Consider the following 22280-nt stretch of genomic DNA (forward strand, 5'->3'; position numbering starts at 1 on the left):
CAGTGGGGTTTTAGAAACAGCAGCTTTTCCGTTTTTGATGGAAGGTCTTGAGTTGATGGGTTGAGTTTGAGGCTTTCCAGAACCAGCACTGCACTGCAGAAGCTGTCACGAGAAAGGGCCAGCACAGAGCCAGGTAGGGAAAATGATTTATTCAACATGCAGCAGCACAAATGCATTGGAGATGTATGTACAGGTAGGACTGCTGGGGATGAAGCAGGAACCTCACCCTACAGACAAGGAACATTCATAGTTTAATTTCCAAAACAGCAGGACCGTGGTGCGTTTCCAGGTGGCTGCTGCTGTTCACAGAAAGCACCTGTGCTCTCCTGCCTTCCTCCAAGTCACAGTGAGATCCATGTGCAGGCATGGGAAGCAGTGACCCTGCTCCTCAGGACACACCACCCAGGCACTGCCCCCATGCCTACTGTGTCTAAAGTGCTGGCAAGAACATGTCTGAGGCAGAAAGAATTCTCTCCTTGTCCCTTATCCCAGTCCATTGATTTAAAACAGCTTTCTTTAGGATCAAAACAACAAACCCATCTTTCTCACCTGCCTTCTATGTCAGGGAGCTGACAAGGCTGAGGTCTCCATGAGTGTCAGACCAGGACAAGCTTGGATTCCACCTTCAGGGGCTTCTACACCTGCCTGGTGCCTCTGATGAGGGTCTCAGGCTTGTGAATCCCGTGTTTTTCATCTCTAGGGATTTTTACTCTGCAGCACAGTAAAGAAAATTCAACTACACCTAACTCCAAGATGTGTTTGCAGCAATGGTTTTACAGCCACCATTCATTCCAGCATCATGTTCTCCTGTGGAGTTTTCCTACAAGAGGCAAGAGCCTCTTTCTGTGTACTGCTTTTCTCTGTGCTGCTCTCACTTCCAGCTGGAGAAGAGCTGTTGACAGCCCTGCTGGAAATGCAGAGCTGAGTGTCCAAGGACTGCCCAAGCACCTGTCTGTGCTTGTGTCAATGGGTGTTAAAAACCCCCATTAATTTACAACAGTCTGTCTCAGAGCTCATTGAGGCACTGCTTGAGACTGAAACAAAAGAAGGAAGGGGCTGCTGGAACCAAGTTTTGGTGATTTAAAACTTATTTTTAGGAGATTGTAGCTAAGGGATCAGCTCTTCTGTCCTCTTAGCACAGAACACTGATGTCCAGCAAAACTGCTTTCCCCTTTGTGGGGACAATTGCACTTTGCCACTTAATACATGGAGTAAAGAAAATGAGGCATTAGCCCAGCACATGCCCAATCAGAACCTGAGGGAGCCTCTTCCTTCCTCTGCCTGCTTGTTCTGTTTTGATACCCTACAGCTCTACTATTTACATCTTGTAGGTCATTGTACTTGGCTCAATAAAACACAGTATTTGACTATAGTAATAATACTGCCTGCATGAGGGGACATGAGAGGCATCTCTCCTGATTCCTGGACTCAGTCACTGCCCCTGACTGGTGATTGTAAAGACAGTTCTGTGCTCCAGGTGCTGTCCTCCTCCAATACTGACCAATACCTTCCAGCCCTCTTTCCTTCTCACTACGCATTTCCTCTTTTCCCCGCACTGTGGAATGGAATGAAGGCAAAAAAATAACCAGTGTAACCATTTGCAGACACAACTCAGCCCCAGCTGCACCAAATGGATGCCCCAGGGTGGCAGCCAGCAGTACAAAATAAATATAACAAGTAAAGATACAGCAGCGTGGCACACATGGAGTGAGGGGCTGCTTACACAGGCCCTTGGGAACTAAGCAGGAGGGGAGGGAAGGGAGCTAAGTGCCATTTCAGTGTAAAAAAGGAAGCATTCCCTCATGGAGCAGCATTATTGCTCAGCATGCTCGCGGGCCCGCGTGGCTCAAGGAGGTCACAGTCCCAGGAAGGGCTCTGTCAGGGCTCTGCGCTGAGCTCGCGGCATCATCACCCCACAGCCTGTTGGGATCTCTGGACAGCAGTGCAGGAAAAGCCAACTAAATCCCCTTCTGCTGACAGGTCTCCCCTCAAAATACAATAACTTCAAGTTTAATAGAGTGGAAGATAGAACCAGATTCACCCAGAGGTCAAGGTAAAAGCAGCCAGCACTGCCTGTCACTGGCTGCCACTCAGTTCATGCTTGGCGTAAGTGTTCCAGGGCCCCTCGATGTGGGGCACAACATTCTGGACTAAAGCTACAAGCAGAGTGGTCAGGACATGTAAACAAAGCTGAACATCACCAGTGGATAGCATGTGTGTCTCTCCCCACGGCACATCCATTCCAGTCCTGTGGGATCCTGCCCTGGTCCTGTCACAGTCTCTGGCAGTGTCCTAAGGTCATAGATTCCCCCACTGCTCTACGGGGGGAAACTGATCCACTTCACCCACTTCTGTGCTGGGCTGATCTCCCAGGGTGAAGGTCAGTCTGTACCTCAGCCTCACCTTCTCCTGCAGGAAAGACAAAACCCAAAAGCAACATGAGAACAGCCCCAGCTCAACAGCCCCGAACAAAACACTTCACTGTTACAGCTCTACAGAGAGCACAAGACTTCTGTTGTACAGGGCAGGGGCAGGAGGGCTCAGGTTAAGTTCATGAAGGAGTTCAGCTATTTACAAACCTGAGTAATTCACCTTACATTTTTTTATACCAAAAAACCTTTACTGCTTAGGATGGAGCAGAAGGAGAAAAGCATAAATGACCTGTGAGCATAGACTGCACAGATGTGGCCAGCTGCTCAGCTGCTCTCCAGAGAGCCTAAAGACTGCTGCTGGAAAAGTTCAACATTTTCAAAATTAAATTCCTCATCATGTGGAGGAAGATAAACAGTTCCTGCTGTGAAAAATTCCTTGCAATACAGTAAGCAAGAGATGGAAACAGCCATCTCATTCAATGAGGGCACCTTCACACACCTCATAAAGTCTTTTAAAAATCCAGGAAACCCCTATGACATTCATCCTTTGATCTCAGGGCTTTCAGCTGATACTTGAAGGACACTTTTGTTGTAATTCTCCGGTAGAAACATCTAAATTTGTCAAACAATTAGAAAGTCCTTCAGCCTTGGGGTTTTGGAGCTGGCTGTTTAAGTGAGTGACTATAGCAAGGAAAGAGAGCTACTCAGATGTTCCCAGCATCATCGGCAGAAAGGAAAGCATTAACCCTGTCATGTTCCTGGTCACAGGTACCTCCTCAGAGAATGATGGAACAGGCATGATCTCACATCTGTCTGCTGGTTCATCAAAACTACTGCTACAGCACCAGCTAATTTAGCATTGATCTAATTATCAGCAAAGCCAGGCACGACCAGTGCACAGGGCAGTCAAACTCCTGATGCAGTTCTGCTGTCCCTGAAAGCTGAGCCTGCTGTGATCCTTGCCATTTTGCTGGGAAAAGTGTACTGCTCCTTCTCAAACCTCTCCTTCCTGACAGTCTGTTGGGAACAGCCTCCTCTAGCCCTGAACTGAAACACCAACATTCCGCAGTAACCACCTCTTTAGAGGGCACTTTAGAATCACAGACAATAAAGCTCGGAAAATACCTCCAAGATCATCAAGTCCAAACTTTTAGGAACAGCTGTTTTAGGAACAGCTCGAATGTTTGGTCCCACCCCTCCACAGAGTTCAGCTGACATCAAATGTGTCTGAGGAGGGCAGGATAATCCCCACTCACCTTTGCAGGATTTGCCAGAAGCATGACCTGGGTGATAGCAGCAGGTGGCTGGATGGGATTGAACGGAGACAGCTCAGTGCCAGAGGGTGGCTGTAGCTTCACTTTCATGGACTGCAAATAAAAAAGAGAGCAGAATTTCAGGGATGATATCCTACCTTGGGGACAATGAAAGATGCAAGCACAGGCTGGGGGGAAACAGCACACAGCCAAACACACAAGTGAGGATGAGGGAACAAGAGCCAGCCCAGCTTGTAAAACACGATAGGAACAGGCAGTTCTTGACTCATCCTGTTCAGTGTTTCCTGCCTCTGACAAGAACCTTCGGAAAGGGGCAGAGCCCAGCCTATGGAAAGGTCAGACCAGGCTATCCCAAGTCCCTGAGTCCATGGCCAGGCTTTCCTGGGTGCAGTCTCACACTGTGGGGTCTGTCCCACGTGTCTCTACCTTGGGCACAGCCGCCTGCAGCACGATGTTCCTCACGGGCAGCGGCGCTGTGTTCAGCATGGAGACCACCACGACCAGCACGTCTGAGCGTCCCGGTGGGCACTCCCTGGCAAAGTGCAGCAGGATCCGGAACCCGTTCTTGTCATAGGCTGTCACTGGGAGGGCACTGCCTGCCACGGGGAGAGAAGGGAGAGGATCCAGGTTTGTGCTGCAGCAGATGATCTGAGGCAGCATCAGGTGATTGGGATGTTCGACTGGAGTTGCTCATCCCTTCTCTCTACTTCATGAGCTTCGTCAAGAAGCTTTGCCTTTAAAAAAATGTTCAGAGCAAGGTAAAAAACCTGAGGTACTTACTGGGTTTAATGGATTCCAAGGGAACATGGACATTGGCCAAAGAAATTTCAGGTGCTTTCATGGGACTGCCTTGCTGCTGGAACGATGCTGGCTGGAAGAGAGGACTTCCGGATCCAGCAGTGCAGCTGCTTGGGAAAGGAGCTGGAGGGGCTCCAGGAGCAGTGGTTGGCAGCCCTGCAGGTGCTGCTAACGGGGCAGGGGTGACAGTGGTTGGCAAAGTAACCCCAGGGAACACTGAAGGTGTCGCCATGCCTTGCGTGGCAGTCCTGCAAGAGAAATCAGAAAAAACATGGGGAATGGAGCTGGAAGTGAAGCAGGAATTTCACCAACACCCAGAGGTAACAGCACATCATGAGGACTAAGCAGGAGCCCAGAGCCAGGATGGAGCCTGTGACTCTGCATGGTCTCACGTGAGGAGAGCTACAAGGACAGGGGTGGTGGTAGGGTTGGGATCACTTCTCTAAGGAAGGAAAAGCAAAATCCCACCTTGGCCAGGGTGGGCAAGGCTCAGAAGGGCAAAAGCCTCTGTACCTTAAAAACCTGTTTCCATTCACACCACACGTTTAGATCAGGCAACAGTACAGCTGTGTGCTCTGCCTGCCTTTTCCTCCCAGAGGTGGGAAACTTGTATTCATTTGCAAACTGACATCTCTGAGAAGAAAAATCCCACATTTCTACCAAACTGGAGAGTTGAAAGTCACCCTCAGAACCTGGCACTGCAGCAAGCTTGGCTTTCTAACTGCAGAGCCAAAGCAAAGCCAGGACTTTTAGTTACCCTTTGGCGTCTTCAAGGAGTTGTCCCAATGCATCCATTTTATGTGACATATTGCTGCCCAGAGATGAGTTGAAGTACCCAGGAGTAGCTGGAATAGTCTTAGGAGGCCCTGCAGGGGCAGCTGGTCCAGCAGGGAATACAAATGGTGCAGAGTTTGGTGCTGGGATGCTGGGAGCAGTCTGGGAGGCTGGGAAAGCAGAAGGCAGCGTGGCTGACGTCCCACACGTGGTCTGTGACGTGTGATGGAGAAGAGGGTTCCCTGCAGGGTTGCAAGCAACAGTCACCATCTTCGGATTAAAGAAATCCAGGTCCAACTGCTCATTCTGAAAAAGAGGACAGGTAGATGCTCTAACTCACTGCTGCCCCTATGCAGAGATGGCTCTGCTCTGTTACAGAGGGACAGAGGTTTAACACAAAAACAGACACTGGGTGACAAGAAGCTAAATCTGTGGCCTGATTCAGGGCTACATCTGATCTGTAATTTAAGCAAAAGAATGGCTAACATTACAGGGACAGATGGGAAACTGTGAAAGCCAGGTTCAGGGATATCTTCTCCATTTAAACACAGTAATTCCAGATTTTAGGGCTAAACCAGACTGCACCTCAGCCTGTGGGTGTGATCACACACTTCTCCAAGGTGGCAGTGTATTCTAAGACCTCCCACAATGACAACCTCTCCCTCCCCTTCCCTTGAGACCCTGTTTTTGTACCTCAAACATGCTCCATTGGTTGTTTTCTGAGGTCTCCTTCCCTGCTGCTGGAGCTGGGTCATTCAGGCCTGGATGGAAAAATAACAAACAAGTGACTGGAGGAGAAAATGAGTTTGGTGTCATCCCTTGGCACCTATTTCAGTACCATCAAACTACTTGATTCAGCTCTGCCAGAGCCCAAGAACCTGACGAAACACTAGATAGGCTACAAGTCTCTGATGAGGAAAAGAGACTGACAACACCAGCAGCTGACAGTCACCCCCTGCACACAGCTCTTCCAACCCATCCTGATTTGCACTGCCTTCTGCTGCCCACATCTGGGCTCCATAGACAGGCATTCTGCAGGCTCCTATGCACAGCCCCTCTGAGGCACCTTCTCTTTAGCACAGCCCCAAAATCAGGGCTGAATCTGTCCCAAACTGCAGCCTGTACAACCAGCATGTCCCAGCACCCCCAGAGATTAGACTGCAACTGCACTCAACAGCTACTTTCTTGCAGCCAGCTCTGGGAAGAGACTTTAATATGAACTCACTGACCAGGTCTAAAATTCAGAACGATGTAAAAGAGTGTTCCCTGGAATCCAGGAACATGGAGAACGCAGAAGTAGCCTTTAATAGGATGGACTGAGCAGCCTTTTTGCAGACCCCTCAGCATCTTACCCAAGCACAGGAGCTCCTCATCCAGCAGGGACAGGGAGTTGGTTGTGCTGCCCTGCTGAGCGGGTGCTGTTTCCACCTGGCCGGAGGAGCTGCTGCGCAGCGGAGCGAACGTCTGGGGAGGAGGAGGGAGGATGGGGATTTCAGCTGGGCCTGGGGCTGTGCTGGGGGCTGGTGTCAGGCTGCTGGGTGGCATTGGAGGTGGCGGAGTGCTGGTGACGTCCAGTCCAGCAAGGTCAATGAGGGTGTTGAGATTATTGGTGGAGTTACTCCCTGCAGCGGACAGGAGAAGAGCACTACTAGGAAAGAAGGCAAAAGGCTCAGAGCAAAACCAATGTACAGAAGCAATTAGCAGAGGTTTAGATCCTCCTCTGAGCGTGGTTTATAGCTCTTTGTAATAGAGAAAGGATATTTGCTGTCCACAATGTAAATCAACACAGATACTTAAAGAATTTCCACATGAAAATCTGCTGCGACCACTGCTTCTTCCCCAGTGCTCCACAATTTATCATCTTTCCAAAATTTTTTCCTCTCAGATGAGGCTTTGGGGGATCCTACAGCATTATAATAAGAAAAGACTACCAGAGAGCTGGAGAGCTGAGGAAAATTTGTACCATCTCAATCTTTATATTTAAGACAGTCTTGTTCTAGTAAGGTGCTGCCAGGCAGCATCATGAATGTTTGAGTCCCAAATGGTAATTCTGTCACACACATGTCCAGAGCTTTCAATGGTGAAACTGAAGTGTAAAGTGAACAACTGGCCTGAATTCACAAAAGGAATTACTGGCAAAACCAGGAAAAGGACCCCGGCCCAACTCCTGCACTCCAAAGGTTTCAGTAATATGGACTGAACAGTGGAGAATGAAAAGCTGTAGCACTGCTTTGAACTTGTGTACAGAACTGTTTATCCACTACCCAGGAGCCTTCTTGTCCCCCTCTGACTCACAAACTGTTGGCCACAAGAACCATCAAAAGCTACTTTAACAAAACAGGAAACATTGTTCAAAAGCCTTAGAATTGCAGGATTCAAAAATTAAACAACTGGCTTCCCGGGAACTCACCTTCCACTACAGACATCCCAGGGAGATCCACTTCACCATTGATCACTTGGCCCTCTATTATTTTTTTATAGGAATTTATCACGCGGGATAGATTGTCACTGGCCTGCAGAATATCCCCTACATACAAGAGAGACAAAAATGACCTCCAAGGCTTTAGTCACTTTGTTCCCACTAATGCTGAGAGTGCTCAGCTATCAGCTAAATAATCAGCAAGAAAACACATGAATATTTAGCTATGAGCTTCATCACTCCACCTGTGCCCCACTTCTCTAAGCAATACCCTGACCTAACTCCACACAAACTGCTATAACAAAGAAAAAATGAGCCCAAGGTTGTTCCCCATAGAAACTCCCCTACTCTCCCAAAGCAACAGCTGTCCCCCATTATTGCTCCCATCTTCCTGAACCACCAACTTTACCGTCCAGTCCTTGCCTGAACTGAAGTGATAAGCACAAGGAGGCAAGGATTGTCCTTTATCAGAGCAACAGGAACCCACAATGAGGAGGTGACTTTACAGCTGAACCCTTGCTAGGGTACAGTGCACAAAAGGAATACAAAAAGGACAAGTGTAGCTCAGTTTACCCAAACTGCTGTCATTATCCTCTGTCTCACTGGCCAGTTTGAACAGTGTCCGTCTTTTGGTTTCACACCTTTCATAGAGCTCCTGGAACACAGATGAGGACAAAGGGTTTCACCAGCCAGGAGCCACTGCCAGCAGCACCAGTCAGCACAGAATGAACCCCAGAACAGACCAGTCTCACTGTGCTGACTGTGCCAGTGTGGCAGGACAGCCAGGACCCACCTTCATGAGCTCCCTGTCAGCCTCTGATGAATCCTCTTTGCTGTAATGAACCAGCATCTCATTCAGCAGCTTCACGTTGTTGTTCACCTCCTCCAGCGTGTGCATGCGCTTTGTCACCTTCTGGATCCGAGCCTCATCCTTCAGGGTGGGAAGCACAGACAGAAAAATGAGTTTCCCTCTAAATGTTCACAGTAACACAACCACAGATGTAATCTGTAAACATGTCAAGTAATGGCTATTTAAGGTTAAGCTAGAAAAGCAAACAAACCCCCTCTTAATTCATGTGAAGCTTTGCTTATTTTATTGTCTTTTCACCACCATTCTGAAATTACAGCCAACTCCGTATTTCCAAAAAGTATCATTAAACAGACTTGGATGTATACTTCCACCACTGAAAACAGAAAAGTTCCCAAAAGTTCCTTTCTGACCTTTTCAGAAGATTTTTTTAAATTCACTTGATGCCATTTAACAAAAAAGATGTGTTTGAAGCAAAACATTTACCAGGAATAACAAACACACTCAGGTGGAAAATGTCCACCCATCTCTGATTGCAGATTCCAGCAAAAGACATAGGAGAGTCTGCCCTGGGGACAAGAGGAGCTAGAATGGAAATATTTCAGTAACCTATACATCTACTCCTGTCCAGAAGGTATCTTTTTATTTGCCAGAATCCCCGTGAGTCATTTCCTGGACTCCAGAGTTTGGAATGATTGCCGTGGGTGGATGCAGCACAGCTCTACAAACAGGAAGGTGTTTCCACGAACTTGTTTGTGAGAAGACCCAGTCCACTGACTCAGTCCTAAAATCCAGGGGTGGTACCATGATGCTTCCACCAAACCTTGATACGAAATCCTACCTTGAGTGATGGAAATGTGGTTAATTACAACAAGGGACATCAAATTCTTGCCCTTTCCTCCACCAGAGACACCAACTGTAGACATTTCTGTGATGCCAACATCTCTCAGGTGCAAGCTAGAGACCAAATCCTAAGCTCTCTACCATTTTGAAGTCAAATTGCTTTAAACCTGGAAAGCAGACTGCTGACCAATCCTACAGGAATTTCTTACCTCCTTTACCATGGATTTTATAAGTTTGTTGGCCTCTTGTAAATCATCTGGGTTTTTGCTTTTCAGTAGCTTGGCTAGAAGCTGAAAGACAAAAAAATAATATTCAGGAAACAAATGAAGACCCTTTGGTCAAAGAGAAAGGAATCCATGTGAACAATTCAGGGGAAAAGTGATACAGCCCAGCATTACAAAGCTTACACAGCTTTCACAGTTACAAGGACTTCAGCAGGAGTACTTAAGAGTTTATTCTCTATGTGAGTTGCTGCATTCCTGCCTTTACAAAGGACATATTCTGTTAAATCTCAGACTTCTGGCACTAAACAGTTATTCTTCCCATACATTATTTCTTCTCCTGTGTGTGAAACATTCTCTGCCTTCCAGAACACTTCAGCAGGATGGCACTTGAAAAGAAATAAGCCCACAATAAGACAAGGTTTTAACTGGAACTTTGGGTTAAGCAGATGGACAAAGCAGTGAGTTCTGCAAAAATACACACTGCCCCCTCAAAAAATAAGTCACATTATTATACTCTGCTTCCTTATTCTAAACGTGAACTGAGTAATTTTCTCCTTAATGATTATGATACAAGTCTTCACTGTACCTTGGATTTCTCCTCATCATCAAACACAGGGTTCTTGGGGCGAGGTGGTGGAGAAGGAATCAGTGTTCTGTCTGCAGGAATCACAGGATCAAACATGACAATCCCTGAAAGCAGAAAAGAAACCCCTGTGAATCAGCACACTCACACCTGGCAGGGCACCCAGCTACTCCCAGGATGCTGTCAAAGCCAACACACATCTGCCCCCTGACACTGCCACGCTGTTCCAGTGAACAATACATCCAAATCCCTGAGCTGGCTTTTACCTGGATGTTCTCCCAACCCCCAACATGAGCTAAAACTCTCCCTGTGAATGGGAGGAATCATTTTCTGCTCCATTCAGCCTTTAGCTTATCCATCCACAGTGCTGCAAGGGACAGTTATGACTTGCAATCCATGTGTCCTAATAGGACAGGATGGTTTCCAGAGCTTTCGTGGAATCAATTTTTCTTGTAAAGCTACTGAGCTTTTTTCACTGTGCCTACACAAGAAATGTGTGTCAGCTGAACTAAAGGTACAGCTGCAAAGCCATTTGGTTAAAAGAATACAAAAGGCTACTTGGAAGCTCTTACTTCACTTTAAATTAGACTTGTTCAAATCATTTAATAACTACTTCCGCCCAAAAGAAAATCAACTTTAAAAAGGCCCTTCAAACCAAAACAAAAGTACTTGTAAGGTATTTCACTAATTTAGTTAACAGAGCCAACCCAATCCTGCCCAAGGCATTTACACATAATGAAAAGCTTTTGAGAGAATTTCTCCCTTGCTCCATCTCCCCTCAGAGCTTGCCTTGACCCCATTTAATTAGAAGCTGTATATTTTGTGACACTCTTGCTCAAAACCCAGACTGGAGAGAATGCATGAGTGAGCAGTTGACTCCTTGACTCCCTACCTTGTCTCTTCAGCATGTAGTAGGCATCCTTGATTTTGGATTCCTCTGGCAAAGCCACTGTCCAGCTATACAGCAGTTCAATGACTTTGGACTTCACCTTCTCTGACACTCGGTCTCCCAGGTACTAAAAGTGAAAAAAAAAGAGACAAATTCTTCATGTTCTTAATTTCTTTTTGCAAATAAAGCTCTGTAAAAGCTCAGTGATATACATTGAAAGGTGTATGATCCAAGTTCCAAGATTATCTAAGGTACATCTTATTAGGAGGAAAAATTGCTTCTCTAATAGATTTGAAATAACAGTGAAGAGAAGCTTTGTGATTATCTTCAGCAAAAGAAAAAGCAGCTGTTCTGCTGGCTCCAGGATTTTGCTATTTAAAAATTACAGCAATACAGAGAACCACCCCCTCCCCTGTCTTATGAGAGAGAATCTGGGAATACATTGCTGCATCAGTCACACCATAGGGAAGACTTTCAGCACATTAAACTCATCATCAATGTTGAGAGACTTAGCCAGGAACTCTTTACACAGCAAGTCAGCAGAATGAGGACTAGAACTCCATGGTGTGCTGTTAAACCTCTTGTTTTAACCCCTGCATCACATTTCTCTTCCACCATCACTGGAGTTCTGTTTCTTAAAACAACACAGCCCAAGTTTTAGAAGCCCTTGAGTTACCTGAAGGATTAGAATAGTCCAGAGACTGGATAATGATGGTAAATAAGTACAACTTACTGAGAAATTTAGTAAGCAGGGCATAAAGAAACCCCAAACAACAAAAGCTTAGCTAACAAATGCTCTTGAATATAGACTAATAAGTGCGCTGAGCCAGACAGAACACTGCAATATGCTGCTTGTTGCCTGTAGCTTACAGAGGTCAAACAAAAAGTAGCTACAGCCATAAAGCTCAGGGACTAACCTTTGGAGATACAACTTTTATTAACTCATTTAAAAAGCGAAACTTCCCAACTTCATTATGAAATCTTCTCCCACAATTCTTCATGCAAGCTTCTAGCACCTGCATTCAAGGAACAGAAACAGGGACTGAAAGAAGCACCAAAACCCTACAGTAAGAGTGTGTGTCCTGCTTAGAGGGGAGGTGAAGGGTCCCTATCAGTGAGAGAATTATTCCTGCTCCATACAGACATCAATCTCCCACCTTTAGGGATGATACATCAAGACAGGCTGGTGTCCCACCCTCAGCCAAGTGCATCTGGGTCTGTGTTATCTCAATAATTGGCCTCATTAAAATGAACACAAATCTTGCCTGAAGATAACAAAGGAAAGCAGCTCAAACTAACCCAGAGTTGCTTCTGGACACTTCAGGGACAGAATTGTGCTCCCTCACACTTCCCACTCCCTCCCAGGGAAGGGGATCAGGGCACTCAGCCCCTGGCTGACCCCATGGACACTCCCTGTGCCCTCTTGACTTCACACAGATGATGCAAGAGGATACATGCTTGAATTTAAGAGGAGGGGTAAGGACTACCTACTGTCAAGGCTTGGACTGCTTCCCATTCCTGTGGTGACTGGATTTTATGAGCCAGGAGTCTCACAGCTATCTGTGGCCTGGAACAGAGCAGAGCCCCGTTACAAACAGAGCAGGCAAACAGGATGGAGGATTTTCACACTTTCACACAAATTCTGGGTGTTTAGACAAAGGGCCTTCCACATAATCAAAAGGAAATGCCATTAAGTATTTTTATCTTTCCATCACAAAGGCTAACAAGAAATGTTCAGGGTAACTTTTCAAGCCTGGCTGGTTGCACATCTGAAAGGAAGAGAGAGATGGTAGTATGAGCCAGCAATTCCAGATTCCTCCTTGGGAGGGGCCAAACAACTCCCAGTACAGGCTCCAGCCCAGGAAATCACTTCATTTCTCTTGCATTTGTTTCCTTTTTCCAGAAGAAAACACTTTTTCCTTAGCACTCAGGAATGCTGTGAGCTAGGAGGTTTCCTCAGTTAAGCCCAGTAAGGATTTTAAAGATGTGAAACCCACCAGAACTATCAGTGATAACTCTGTTTTACAGACTGGCAAATGGAATAATTTTGGCCAGATGAGAGCCCTAGAGCTGCAGAAGCTGAAATTAGAAGCAGATTCAGAATTCCCAGTTTCCCAGTGCTCAGTCTGGATTAGCCACGCTGCCTTTCACAGGAGAGGCAGCATCTTCTCTGTTGTAAAGCCAGCTCTTCCTTGTGGTATCAGTATATATAAAAGAAAATGTAAATGTTTGATGATGGAATCACACACTTTAAACTGTGAATGTTAATTTATTAAGTCTAGAGCAGTTTGGGACACCCACCCTTCAAGTTCCTTGTTGATCTGGTCACAGAATCCAATGATGTATTCCCAGTCTTCTTGCCTGTTAGATGGGTTGGTGGCTTTATCTTTGGCAAGGGAAAGAGAACATATTACCAGTCAACAGCAGAAACAGTATAAAAGGTCATACATTTCCTAGAGAAAAGCATCTGACACCCCTTGCCAACTATAAAAGAGGAGAAAGGCGTTCACACATGGTATGTCTGTTCAAGGAAAAGGTTGTGTCCAAGTTGAGGCATCCACACATCCACCAAGAATCACTGCTTTCCAAGGAAAACAGGTGCCAAATCTGAAGTGCTTACAAACAGGCTATTCCCATACTCTAAATGAGAGCATGGGATAAAATATTTCAGCTCACAGTTTCCTCTGCCTGAAATGTTGTCTCCTTCTATTTGGCTGTAACATTAAACTCTTTAAAGGTTAAACCCTCACACTTTCTACATATGAAATTATTTTTGTATTCCCCGGGAGTTTTGCAGAAGCAAGAGCTGGAACATCAGATGTTTAATGTAAGTAATTCAGCATTAGCACTTGCTTTTGGAGTGCCAGCTGATTTGATTGATACTTTAGCATTTCTCCTGGGATTTATGAACTCAAATTTATTATTACACATTGAGTTCTTCTTGCAAGTAATAAACACTGCAGCCTGCACCTGATCAGGAACTCAAATCCTACATGCTGAAGTCAAGAGATCGATGCTTTACTGACAGAGCTATTTCAGGCTCCTGAAGGATCCTCCCTCAAGCAGCAGGACCTCACTGACTGTACTGATTGCAGAGTAGTGAGGCTATCAGCACCTTTTTGGTTATGAATACTTCTTCTCCGTGTATTTTACTTAATCCTGATGCAGCAATAAATTTACAGGAGATCAGATTCCTGCTTTAACCTAATTTTCCAGCCAAGATGACCAGACATTATGATTTTTCTTTCTTGTAAGGGAAGAAACAATGCATCGTAGCTGTTCCTATATACTAAGGTCTGGCATTTAAGAAGCCTTCCTCAGAATTTTAATACAATGGAAAGAGGTTTAGGAAATAAAATATTGCTTAGTCAGATAGTATAGAGCAGGGGATGAAGGGCAGGAAAAAACTCAGCACATATCCCTGTACTTTCATCTCAGACGGAAGCACAGCAAAACAAACACATGCTGCATTACCAATTTTTTATCATCATTAAAATATATCTTTTACCTTTCCAGAGACAGCTAAAACCAGCTGTCAGGCATCTATTCCAAACCCTCCCTTTCCCAGTGCACCTCAGCCCTCCTGCTGCACCCATTATGCAAGGTTTGCTCAGGTTTTCCTCCTCACTGAAAGACACTTGTAAAGCAAGTACATTTTTCCACAGATTGCACAGTAATATATTCCACAGGTGAATCTCTGTGCCCACTGCTGACCTTCATGGGACCCTAGATAAGGAGAAGGCAGCAGCCAGGGAGGAATAACTGCAGGATCACATTCTGTGGAACTCACTGAGCTGCCAGGCTGGTCTTAAGAGATTCAAGGGAGGCTCAGTTTAAAACACAACTGCTGCAGAGCCAAACCACTGCTCCAAACATGTGGCACCTAAACCTTATTACCACATTTCAGACTGCTGAACACCCTGGAAACTGTGGACTTACAACAATCTAAAGCCTCTTCATGCAAGTCAAACAGCACTGTGGTGGTTTGGTGCTCCAAAGCACCTCTTGTGCTCTGCAGGCCCAGAAGAAAAACACTCAGTTCCTGGCTGGAATTAAGGGAATTTACTTAATAAATGCAGGAGGAGCACAAACAGATAAGGACACATAACCAAATGGACTCTGTTGGCTGCACATCCTGGAATTAGGAAAATTATATGTGGTACAAACAGGAAAATGTAACCAACATTTCCATGTTCCAAGTGTTAATTTTAAAGCTGTTCCAAATATCTCAGATATTCTGCAATGACACTGATTATTTCATGCTCTCAGACTCATCTAAATTTTGCTGCAAAAGCTCTCACATGAAGACAGTGAAGCCTCAGAAGGAGAGAGTGACTGCCAAAGGGAAGAGCCGTTCCACACGAAGGAACTCCCTACTTTCAACATCCATAAAACTTCCACGTGAAGCCCTGGTTCATAAAAGTTAATGAGCTTGATCACAAGTCCTGCCCTGGCTCTGGAGATCGATGTGTTTGCATGACACAACACAACAGGGTGTTTGGATACCTGTTCCCAGCCTCAGCACAGCCAAATGAACTCAGCATCCCAGAGGAGTGGAATCACCTCACTTCACCTTTTCAGGACAGCCCCACAGGAAGTTGTGTCATGTCTATCAAGTTGTGACTTAAAATCTTCTATTTTTATGCAGAATGCTTAAAATGTGGGCAAGGAGCTCATCTGTGCTGCTTTATAAATAAGCTTCAAACCTTATGTGAAAGGATTCACTCCAGAATGAAGAGTTGTTGCTCTGGAATATCAGGTCCTTGGCTTCGCTGTTGAAACTGCCAACTGAGGCCCATTTGGTACCAGCTATTTGCTTCCAGAGACTCTTGTCCACCTGGTCCCCTCCTGAAAATCCATTTCACACTGGCAACCACATGAATATAAATTGGCAATCTGGGGACTGGATTCTTGGCACTACCCCAGTCCTGCCACCACTTCTGCCTCAGTTTTCAGCTTTTTTGATTTGTGCTCAGGACAAACAAAGCTGCTTCACACCCACCCAGCATCAGAGCCACTCAGCCCTCAGGTGCTCTGCCAGACTGAAATGCTAATGAGGGAACATTCAGATTAATAATTAGATATGAAACAAAGGTGTTTGTTTTCTCTAGAGAGCAACTATGCTGGAACGCAGAGAACCACAGAGCAGCTGGAATGAAGAGAACCACAGACAATTAACTGACTGGTAATGGATGCTCCTGTATTCCTGGGTTCATTTCTCTCCTGAAATGAATCAAAAGCCACCTCAACAAAGAGTTTCCCCAGGTCAGGCTTAGCCTATGAATTGGAAATCTCCAGCCCAAGCATGTCTAACAGACAGACTCTGTTTGCATCACTGAGCAGAAAAGAATGCTGACCCATGACAAAGCAAAGAAAAAAGAAATTAAGACAGTATTTTATCCATTTGCATCTCTTCCACAGCAGGACGCTGCCTGAGCTTGACATGAGTGGGATACAAGAAGCTCCTTTCTGGATGCAGCAGAAAAAACAGCATTGGATTCACAGACTCTAGCTGTGTTTGTCCAACTGACATTATCTCCTAACCCTCTCTTGTTTCAGCTCAGTGCAGAAGCAGAGCCTGCCAGGCAGGAGGGGACAGGAAGGATCACCTTCCCTCATCCCAGCTGCCTGGAATGAGGCAGGACATGCAGATGCCAGATCATCGCTGGCTGAGGCGCAGATCCTGCTGCAGCAGCAGGACACGAGGATGATGTTACTTCATGGGTCTCTGACTCCACCTGATGCCAGAGGCAGGGCAGCAGGAGGCTGCACACCATCAGAGGGAAAGAAAAAAAAGCCATTTTCAGTAAGAAAATGTCCATCTTCCTGTGGCTGGGAAGTTGGCTGTGCCGCTGAGCCATTCCCTTTAGGAAGGGCACAGCGCGGCACACCCTCAAGGCTCGCACTAGCTACGGATTTGTGATTATTACAGAAAAACCCCCTCGGGAGGGCAGGTGAAAGCTGGGAGCTGCACCAGCCCTGCCTGCCCGGCCTCACGACTCCGCCGGTAATTCCTGGACACAGAAAGCTCCGCGCTCCCTGCGATGGGAGGAGCGATACAGCCACACCAGCAGCGATCGCTGTAGCAGTGACCTGGCATAAAAGCATCCTCCCAAATGAGAGAGCAGCACTCAAGCCTGGAAAAACATGTGCCTCTCTGCAATCAGGCTCGCTGCAATGCTTCTCACAGTGAGTAAGGCCTTTGCAACTCTTCCCTTTAGCCCCTTGGCCAAGGACAGATCACCTCTCCTTTAACTTCCTCAATTAAAAAAATATCCCCACAAAACAAGCAGTCAGGAAGCTTTCCAGGCTATACAACCCAAAATATCCTTCCTACTAGAGATATTTTCACACACAAACTGAACTGGGTGAGTCAGCTCTCCTCAGAGAAAGATTGCAAGGAAGGGATGTGGGTGTTCCTTCTTGTGTCTCACTGGCTACAACAAAAGATATTGACAAATTGTAGGAGTTCAGAGGAGGAGCAAAAATGATAAGGGGACAGAAGGGATTGAGCTAAAATGAGAAGAGCTGAAAACATCTTTCAGCCAGTAACTCATGTAACAGATCCTGACAGCATGTACATGTTTGAATTTTATATAAAAATAGCAAGAAAGAAGAATTATCTAATCTTGTTTATGGAAGGATAGCTTCAAGGGTAACAGATTTTACACTCTGAGGTATTTGGGGTTATGACCACCTTCTGCTGTTTGCCCAGTGACTGACTACTTGGAACTTCACTTACTGCCATAATCAAACAAATAACTACTAAAAAAAGAGAAGAAAATTCAGGCAACAAGCTATGATGTGCAGGATGGCCTCCCAGGGACAGCAGAAGCTCCTGTGCATGGAATACATGAAAAACAATCACAGTTATGACTGATTCATTCAGAAATCACATCTCTGTGTTCTGTACAGCAGAGACCAAAGGCCAGAGCCAGCACGGACAGACACACAGACAGCAGACACTCACCAAGGGCTGGGCATCAACAAACAACGGGGATTTGTCCCCTCTCTAACCTTTAGGATTGAGGGATGAGACAGATCTTATCCTGACAAAGAGGCTTGATATATTCCAGCCTGCATGGAATAGATGTCCACAACTACCCTTAAACTGCACCCAGGCATAAAGCAGGATTTCTCTGCTTGAAAATCACAGTTGTGTAACACAATAACATAGTTTTCTGGGAAACCTCACAAACAGCACTCAGGCTGTTACACCCGGCTGGCCACAACCCAGGCAAAGGAACAGACGGGAGGGACAGACACGAAGCATGACCCTTTATGGAGAAGAAGGAGCAGCAGCCCGGCAGGTGCTGAGCCAGGCGAGCCGCAGAGCTGCCCGTTCCGCACACCCCTCACGAGCAGCTGTACCGGCCCCGGCCCCACCGCCGCCGCGCCCCGCACCGAGCTGACCGCCGGGAGGAGCGGCCCCGGCCCTTCCCCCGGGACAGGCATCCCCAGGGTGCTGAGCCCCGTGCTCAGGGTGCTGAAACTCCCCCGTGCCCGAGAGGCTGTGCCAGCCCGGCCCAAAGCGCTGACACCGCCCGGCCTGCCCGGGACTGCCCGGGGCTCCCGCCCGGCTGAGGGGGGCGGCGCGGCCGGGCGAGCGGACACTGCGGGGAGGCGATGGGAAGGGGCTGAGGCGCCGCGGGGCAGCGGAGCCGGGGGTCGGAGGGTGCCGGAGGTGCCCGGGCGGTGCCCCCGCGCCCGCGGTACTCACTCAGCCACGACTCCAGGCTCTCCCCCTCAGCCTCCGCCATGTTGCCGGAGCGACCCGGCGCCCCGCCCCGCCCGCGCGAGAGCGGCGCTAGGGGGCGTGGTCAGAGCAGGACACGCCCCGGCAGGTGTAGCCCCGCCCCGCGCGGCCGCGCGCGCAGGGAAGATGGCGGCGCCCAGTGCGGCAGGGCTGGGTCGGCGGCTGCGGGCCTGGCTGCCCCGGTGAGCGGCGAGACGGGCCGGGGGAGCTCCCCTGGGGCGCACGGGCAGCTCCGGGGGTTGCACCCCACCGGGGGAACACGGGCAGCACGGGGGGAGGCCAGCGGGTGGCTCAGCGGGAGCACGTGAGGGTGTGCAGCGCACCGGGAGCACACCGACAGGCCGCCCGCCTGTTTTTACCGGGCTCATACAGATACGGGATTATCAAGGTTGGAAGAGACCTTTAAGGTCATCCAGTCCGACTGTCCGCCTGGTAGTGCCGCTTTAACACTAAGCCACATCGCCCAGCGCTGGGTTCAGACGCCTCTTGAGCAGCTCTAGCGATGGTGACTCCACTGCCTCCCTGCGCAGCCGCTTCCAATGCCACAGGAACAGGGAAAAAAAGGATCGTATCCCGCCTTGAGCTGCTCGCCCCACTGCCACGAGATGCCTCTCACATCTAACATGTCCTCCTGAGGCGTGTCCACATCTGTCTGCATCCCTGTCGCGACACAGCCCTGCAACGTGCATTGGGCTACAATGCTCTTGTAACCCTTCTCTTGTTCCTTGCAGGATAATGCCGGTGAGGTGGAGCCGCTACGATGCCAGTTACCTGGAGCCAGAAGTGAACAAGGAATTGTATCAGAAACCTTTGGAGAAGCTGACAGAGGAGGAAAAGGAACAAATGGAGCTTAAGGCTGTTCGACCCATCAAAGCTGCTCCTCCCACTCTCTCCAGCTCTGTGTTCAGCGACCCCATGATCAGGTCAGAGAAAGCAGCAGTTGCTCCTCTCTCCAAAAATGCCTGGGAGTTGTGCTGCCCTCCTCGGCCTTCACCTGCTGGCTGCACATTACCTCCTGTTACAGCACAATCCTTTTATTCTGGGTTAATCTTTTCCCATCAACCAGTCCATTGTCCTATAGTGATTAGAGACAATACTGCAGATCTGGCAGCACCCACACTTAACCATGGGAACAACACAAATGGATGGGGGTGGGGGTTTATTTCTGTGGGTGATAAAATCAGAATTTACATTGGATCCCATTTGACATTGTGTTTACAGTAAATTCACCAATATGATGATGAAGAGTGGAAATAAAGTGCTGGCCAGAAGCCTCATGTCTCAGGTAAGAACTCATGTTTCTTCTCACTGTTATGTTAAGTCAAAATGGAAGGCTGGGATTTCAAACCCACTGGAATTGGGAATTACCAGAACTTGGGTGGTCCATCTCTGTGGTCTTGATGTGTTTCCCTCTGCCACATGTTGCTCTCAGCATGATTTCTCTGATAAACCAGGATTTCTTTGATAAGATGTACATCACCCCAGCTTCCTTAGCTCACAAACCAGGTGACAGCTTCATGGAGAACCTTCTCTTTCCACTCTCTGGTATCCCTGTGTCTTTCTGTACTGCATAAACTCAGAGAATACCCTTAAAAGCAAATTTTCTCTAAAGATCATCTTTCCAGCTCTCTGTCATGCCTTACTTTATGTATAACTTGCTCATGAAATCCCACAAATGTGACACAGCTTTGAGCCTGCTCTGTCCCACAGTAACTGAGTGGAGAATCCATCTGCTCTGCATTGTCTCCTTTCTTGCCTTTGTCCCAAGACTCTAGAGGCCATTAAGAGGAAGCAGCTGGAGAAGTACCACAAAGCTCCAGAAAATGAGAAGGAGACAATTGAATGCAACCCCTACGTCATTTTCCACCAGGCTCTGAAGAACTGCCAGCCCATCATTGGGATCAGCAACATCACCAAAGGAGGCAAAACATACCAGGTGAAAAGGGGAGCCGGGAGCACATCTGGTTGGGGTTGGGAGACAGTTAACTGGGGAGGCAGATGCACTGGTTTCCTCCCCTTCAGCTCAACAGTTTCCCTACTTAGAAAGAGCCACTTTGCAATCTGGATTAAAACAGGATCCAGAAACTGTCCCAAGATCAGGATCCCCACCTATTCCCCTGTTTTAGAATCATTAAGGTTAGAAAAGACTTCTAAGATAAACCAAGTCCAGCCATTAATCAGAAGCAGTCTCTCCTTCTCTGACTAGATGTGAGGAAAAATATGCAGCAAGCATTCTCCAAGGACATGGAGATCATTAGCAAAAGAATTGGCAGTCCTTGGACTACCAGTCCCATCCTTTCCACTGCTTCATGTTGCTTGGAGAGAGGTCCCAAAGCCCTGGGGCAGGTCATCATGACAAAAAGGGTCACCTAGATCCAATGTGATATTCAAAACACAAGCAGAACCTGTATCTGAGTATGATCTCTAAGGTCCATTCCAACCTAAATCATTCTGTGATTCTGTGACTTCTCTGTATTCAGTGCAGGGTTGGGGTGACCATCTCCCATCTCTGCTGACACAAACCAGCCTGGATCCAGCTCCCAAACAGGCCACAATTTCCATTTTGCTAGCAGTGGCCAGTTCCCACGGACAGAGCAGGCGAATTGGCAGGGCTGAGCTGTCAGGAGCGGGTTTGGCTGCTGAGAGCAGCACAGTGAACACCTGCAGGTGCCAGCTGGTGCTGTGTGGCTGCTGGGGAGGAGCAGGTTGCTGATAACTGCCATGGTTTAACCCTTTCCCAGGTGCCTGTCCCGCTGACGGACAATCGGAAGCGCTTCCTGGCCATGAAGTGGTTGATCACCGAGTGCAGGGAGAACAAGCACCGCCGGACCATGATGCCAGAAAAGCTCTCCCAGGAGCTGCTTCTGGCCTTCAACAACGAGGGGCCTGTCATCAAGAAGAAGCACGTCCTGCACAAGATGGCAGAGGCCAACAGGGCGTACGCCCACTTCCGCTGGTGGTAGGAGCGCTGCACAGGACACGCTGCCAGGACACATGGCCTGGAGAGCACAGCCCCAGGGCTGCCAGCCTGGGAGAGGGAAAGGTGGAACATCCCTTGCAGGCAGCTTCTGATCTAACCCAGGGAAAGCTCACACGATCCCCACAAGGTTCTTTTTCTTTGTGCTTGTTGGATGGGGGAAGGGGGAATCTGAGTTGCCAGCCCCAGCAGGGATGCTCCAGTTATTTCATAATCACTTCCCTGTGAAGACAAGCCTTAGATGTTTTTCTCACAGCAAAGCTAAACAAAACCATCTTTCACCTACCTGTTTCCTGGGGATCTGAAAGTCTCTCTGCTCCTGAAGTCAGCAATGTTTTTGGCTGCATAGCTGAGAGTAGAGCTGGATCCTCTTCTGCACCATAACCAGCCTTAGAGGGATTGGTACAACAGGCAATAAAAGGCTGGCTTTGATTTTTGGTTCTGGTCATCAGCAACATTGTCTGCACAGATTTGATGCGAATGTTAGTGAGAAATAAAATTAGTTTTATGGGAAAGGTTTCCCAATTCCAGACCTTTGTCTCTGTTGCTCCAGCTGTCCTGAT

General features: G+C 47.6%; 2 protein-coding genes across 3 annotated transcripts; one reads left to right on the forward strand and one right to left on the reverse strand.

Moving 5' to 3' along the window:
• Window positions 1-134: 134 nt before the first annotated feature.
• Window positions 135-18858, reverse strand: GGA3 (golgi associated, gamma adaptin ear containing, ARF binding protein 3). Of its 2 annotated transcripts, XM_085077729.1 has the most exons (17): window positions 18705-18857; window positions 13286-13370; window positions 12476-12551; window positions 11902-12000; window positions 10988-11111; window positions 10099-10202; window positions 9498-9578; window positions 8431-8568; window positions 8211-8292; window positions 7629-7745; window positions 6571-6840; window positions 5912-5979; window positions 5202-5524; window positions 4427-4692; window positions 4073-4242; window positions 3629-3739; window positions 135-2409 (listed from the first exon to the last, which is right to left on the reverse strand). In XM_085077729.1, exons 1-17 carry the CDS (start codon window positions 18742-18744, stop codon window positions 2299-2301), a joined length of 2265 nt encoding a protein of 754 aa, XP_084933855.1. In that variant the 5' UTR covers window positions 18745-18857; the 3' UTR covers window positions 135-2298. The 2 variants fall into 2 exon arrangements, with proteins under 2 accessions (XP_084933855.1, XP_084933856.1); XM_085077730.1 differs by lacking the exon at window positions 7629-7745 and having other exon boundaries at window positions 18705-18858.
• Window positions 18801-22232, forward strand: MRPS7 (mitochondrial ribosomal protein S7). Its single transcript, XM_085077735.1, has 5 exons — window positions 18801-18922; window positions 19472-19663; window positions 19962-20025; window positions 20509-20676; window positions 21482-22232. Exons 1-5 carry the CDS (start codon window positions 18867-18869, stop codon window positions 21701-21703), a joined length of 702 nt encoding a protein of 233 aa, XP_084933861.1. The 5' UTR covers window positions 18801-18866; the 3' UTR covers window positions 21704-22232.
• Window positions 22233-22280: the final 48 nt, after the last annotated feature.

Source organism: Lichenostomus cassidix, chromosome 18 (assembly GCF_008360975.1).
Source record: "Lichenostomus cassidix isolate B80296 chromosome 18, HeHo_3.0, whole genome shotgun sequence".
In the NCBI taxonomy this organism is placed as follows: Eukaryota; Metazoa; Chordata; class Aves; order Passeriformes; family Meliphagidae; genus Lichenostomus; species Lichenostomus cassidix.

Bases quoted from the DNA above. Each gene is read 5' to 3' on its own strand.
- GGA3 (XM_085077729.1), bottom strand. From the start codon at position 18,744: ATGGCGGAGGCTGAGGGGGAGAGCCTGGAGTCGTGGCTGA. The intron at 8,293-8,430 runs GTGGGTCCTGGC...TCTGTGTTCCAG, and splicing joins CTGACAGGGAGCTCATGAAG to GAGCTCTATGAAAGGTGTGA. The intron at 6,841-7,628 runs GTGAGTTCCCGG...TGTCCGCTGCAG, and splicing joins TGGGATGTCTGTAGTGGAAG to GGAGTAACTCCACCAATAAT.
- MRPS7 (XM_085077735.1), top strand. From the start codon at position 18,867: ATGGCGGCGCCCAGTGCGGCAGGGCTGGGTCGGCGGCTGCGGGCCTGG. The intron at 19,664-19,961 runs GTCAGAGAAAGC...TTGTGTTTACAG, and splicing joins TTCAGCGACCCCATGATCAG to TAAATTCACCAATATGATGA. The intron at 20,026-20,508 runs GTAAGAACTCAT...CTTTGTCCCAAG, and splicing joins CCAGAAGCCTCATGTCTCAG to ACTCTAGAGGCCATTAAGAG.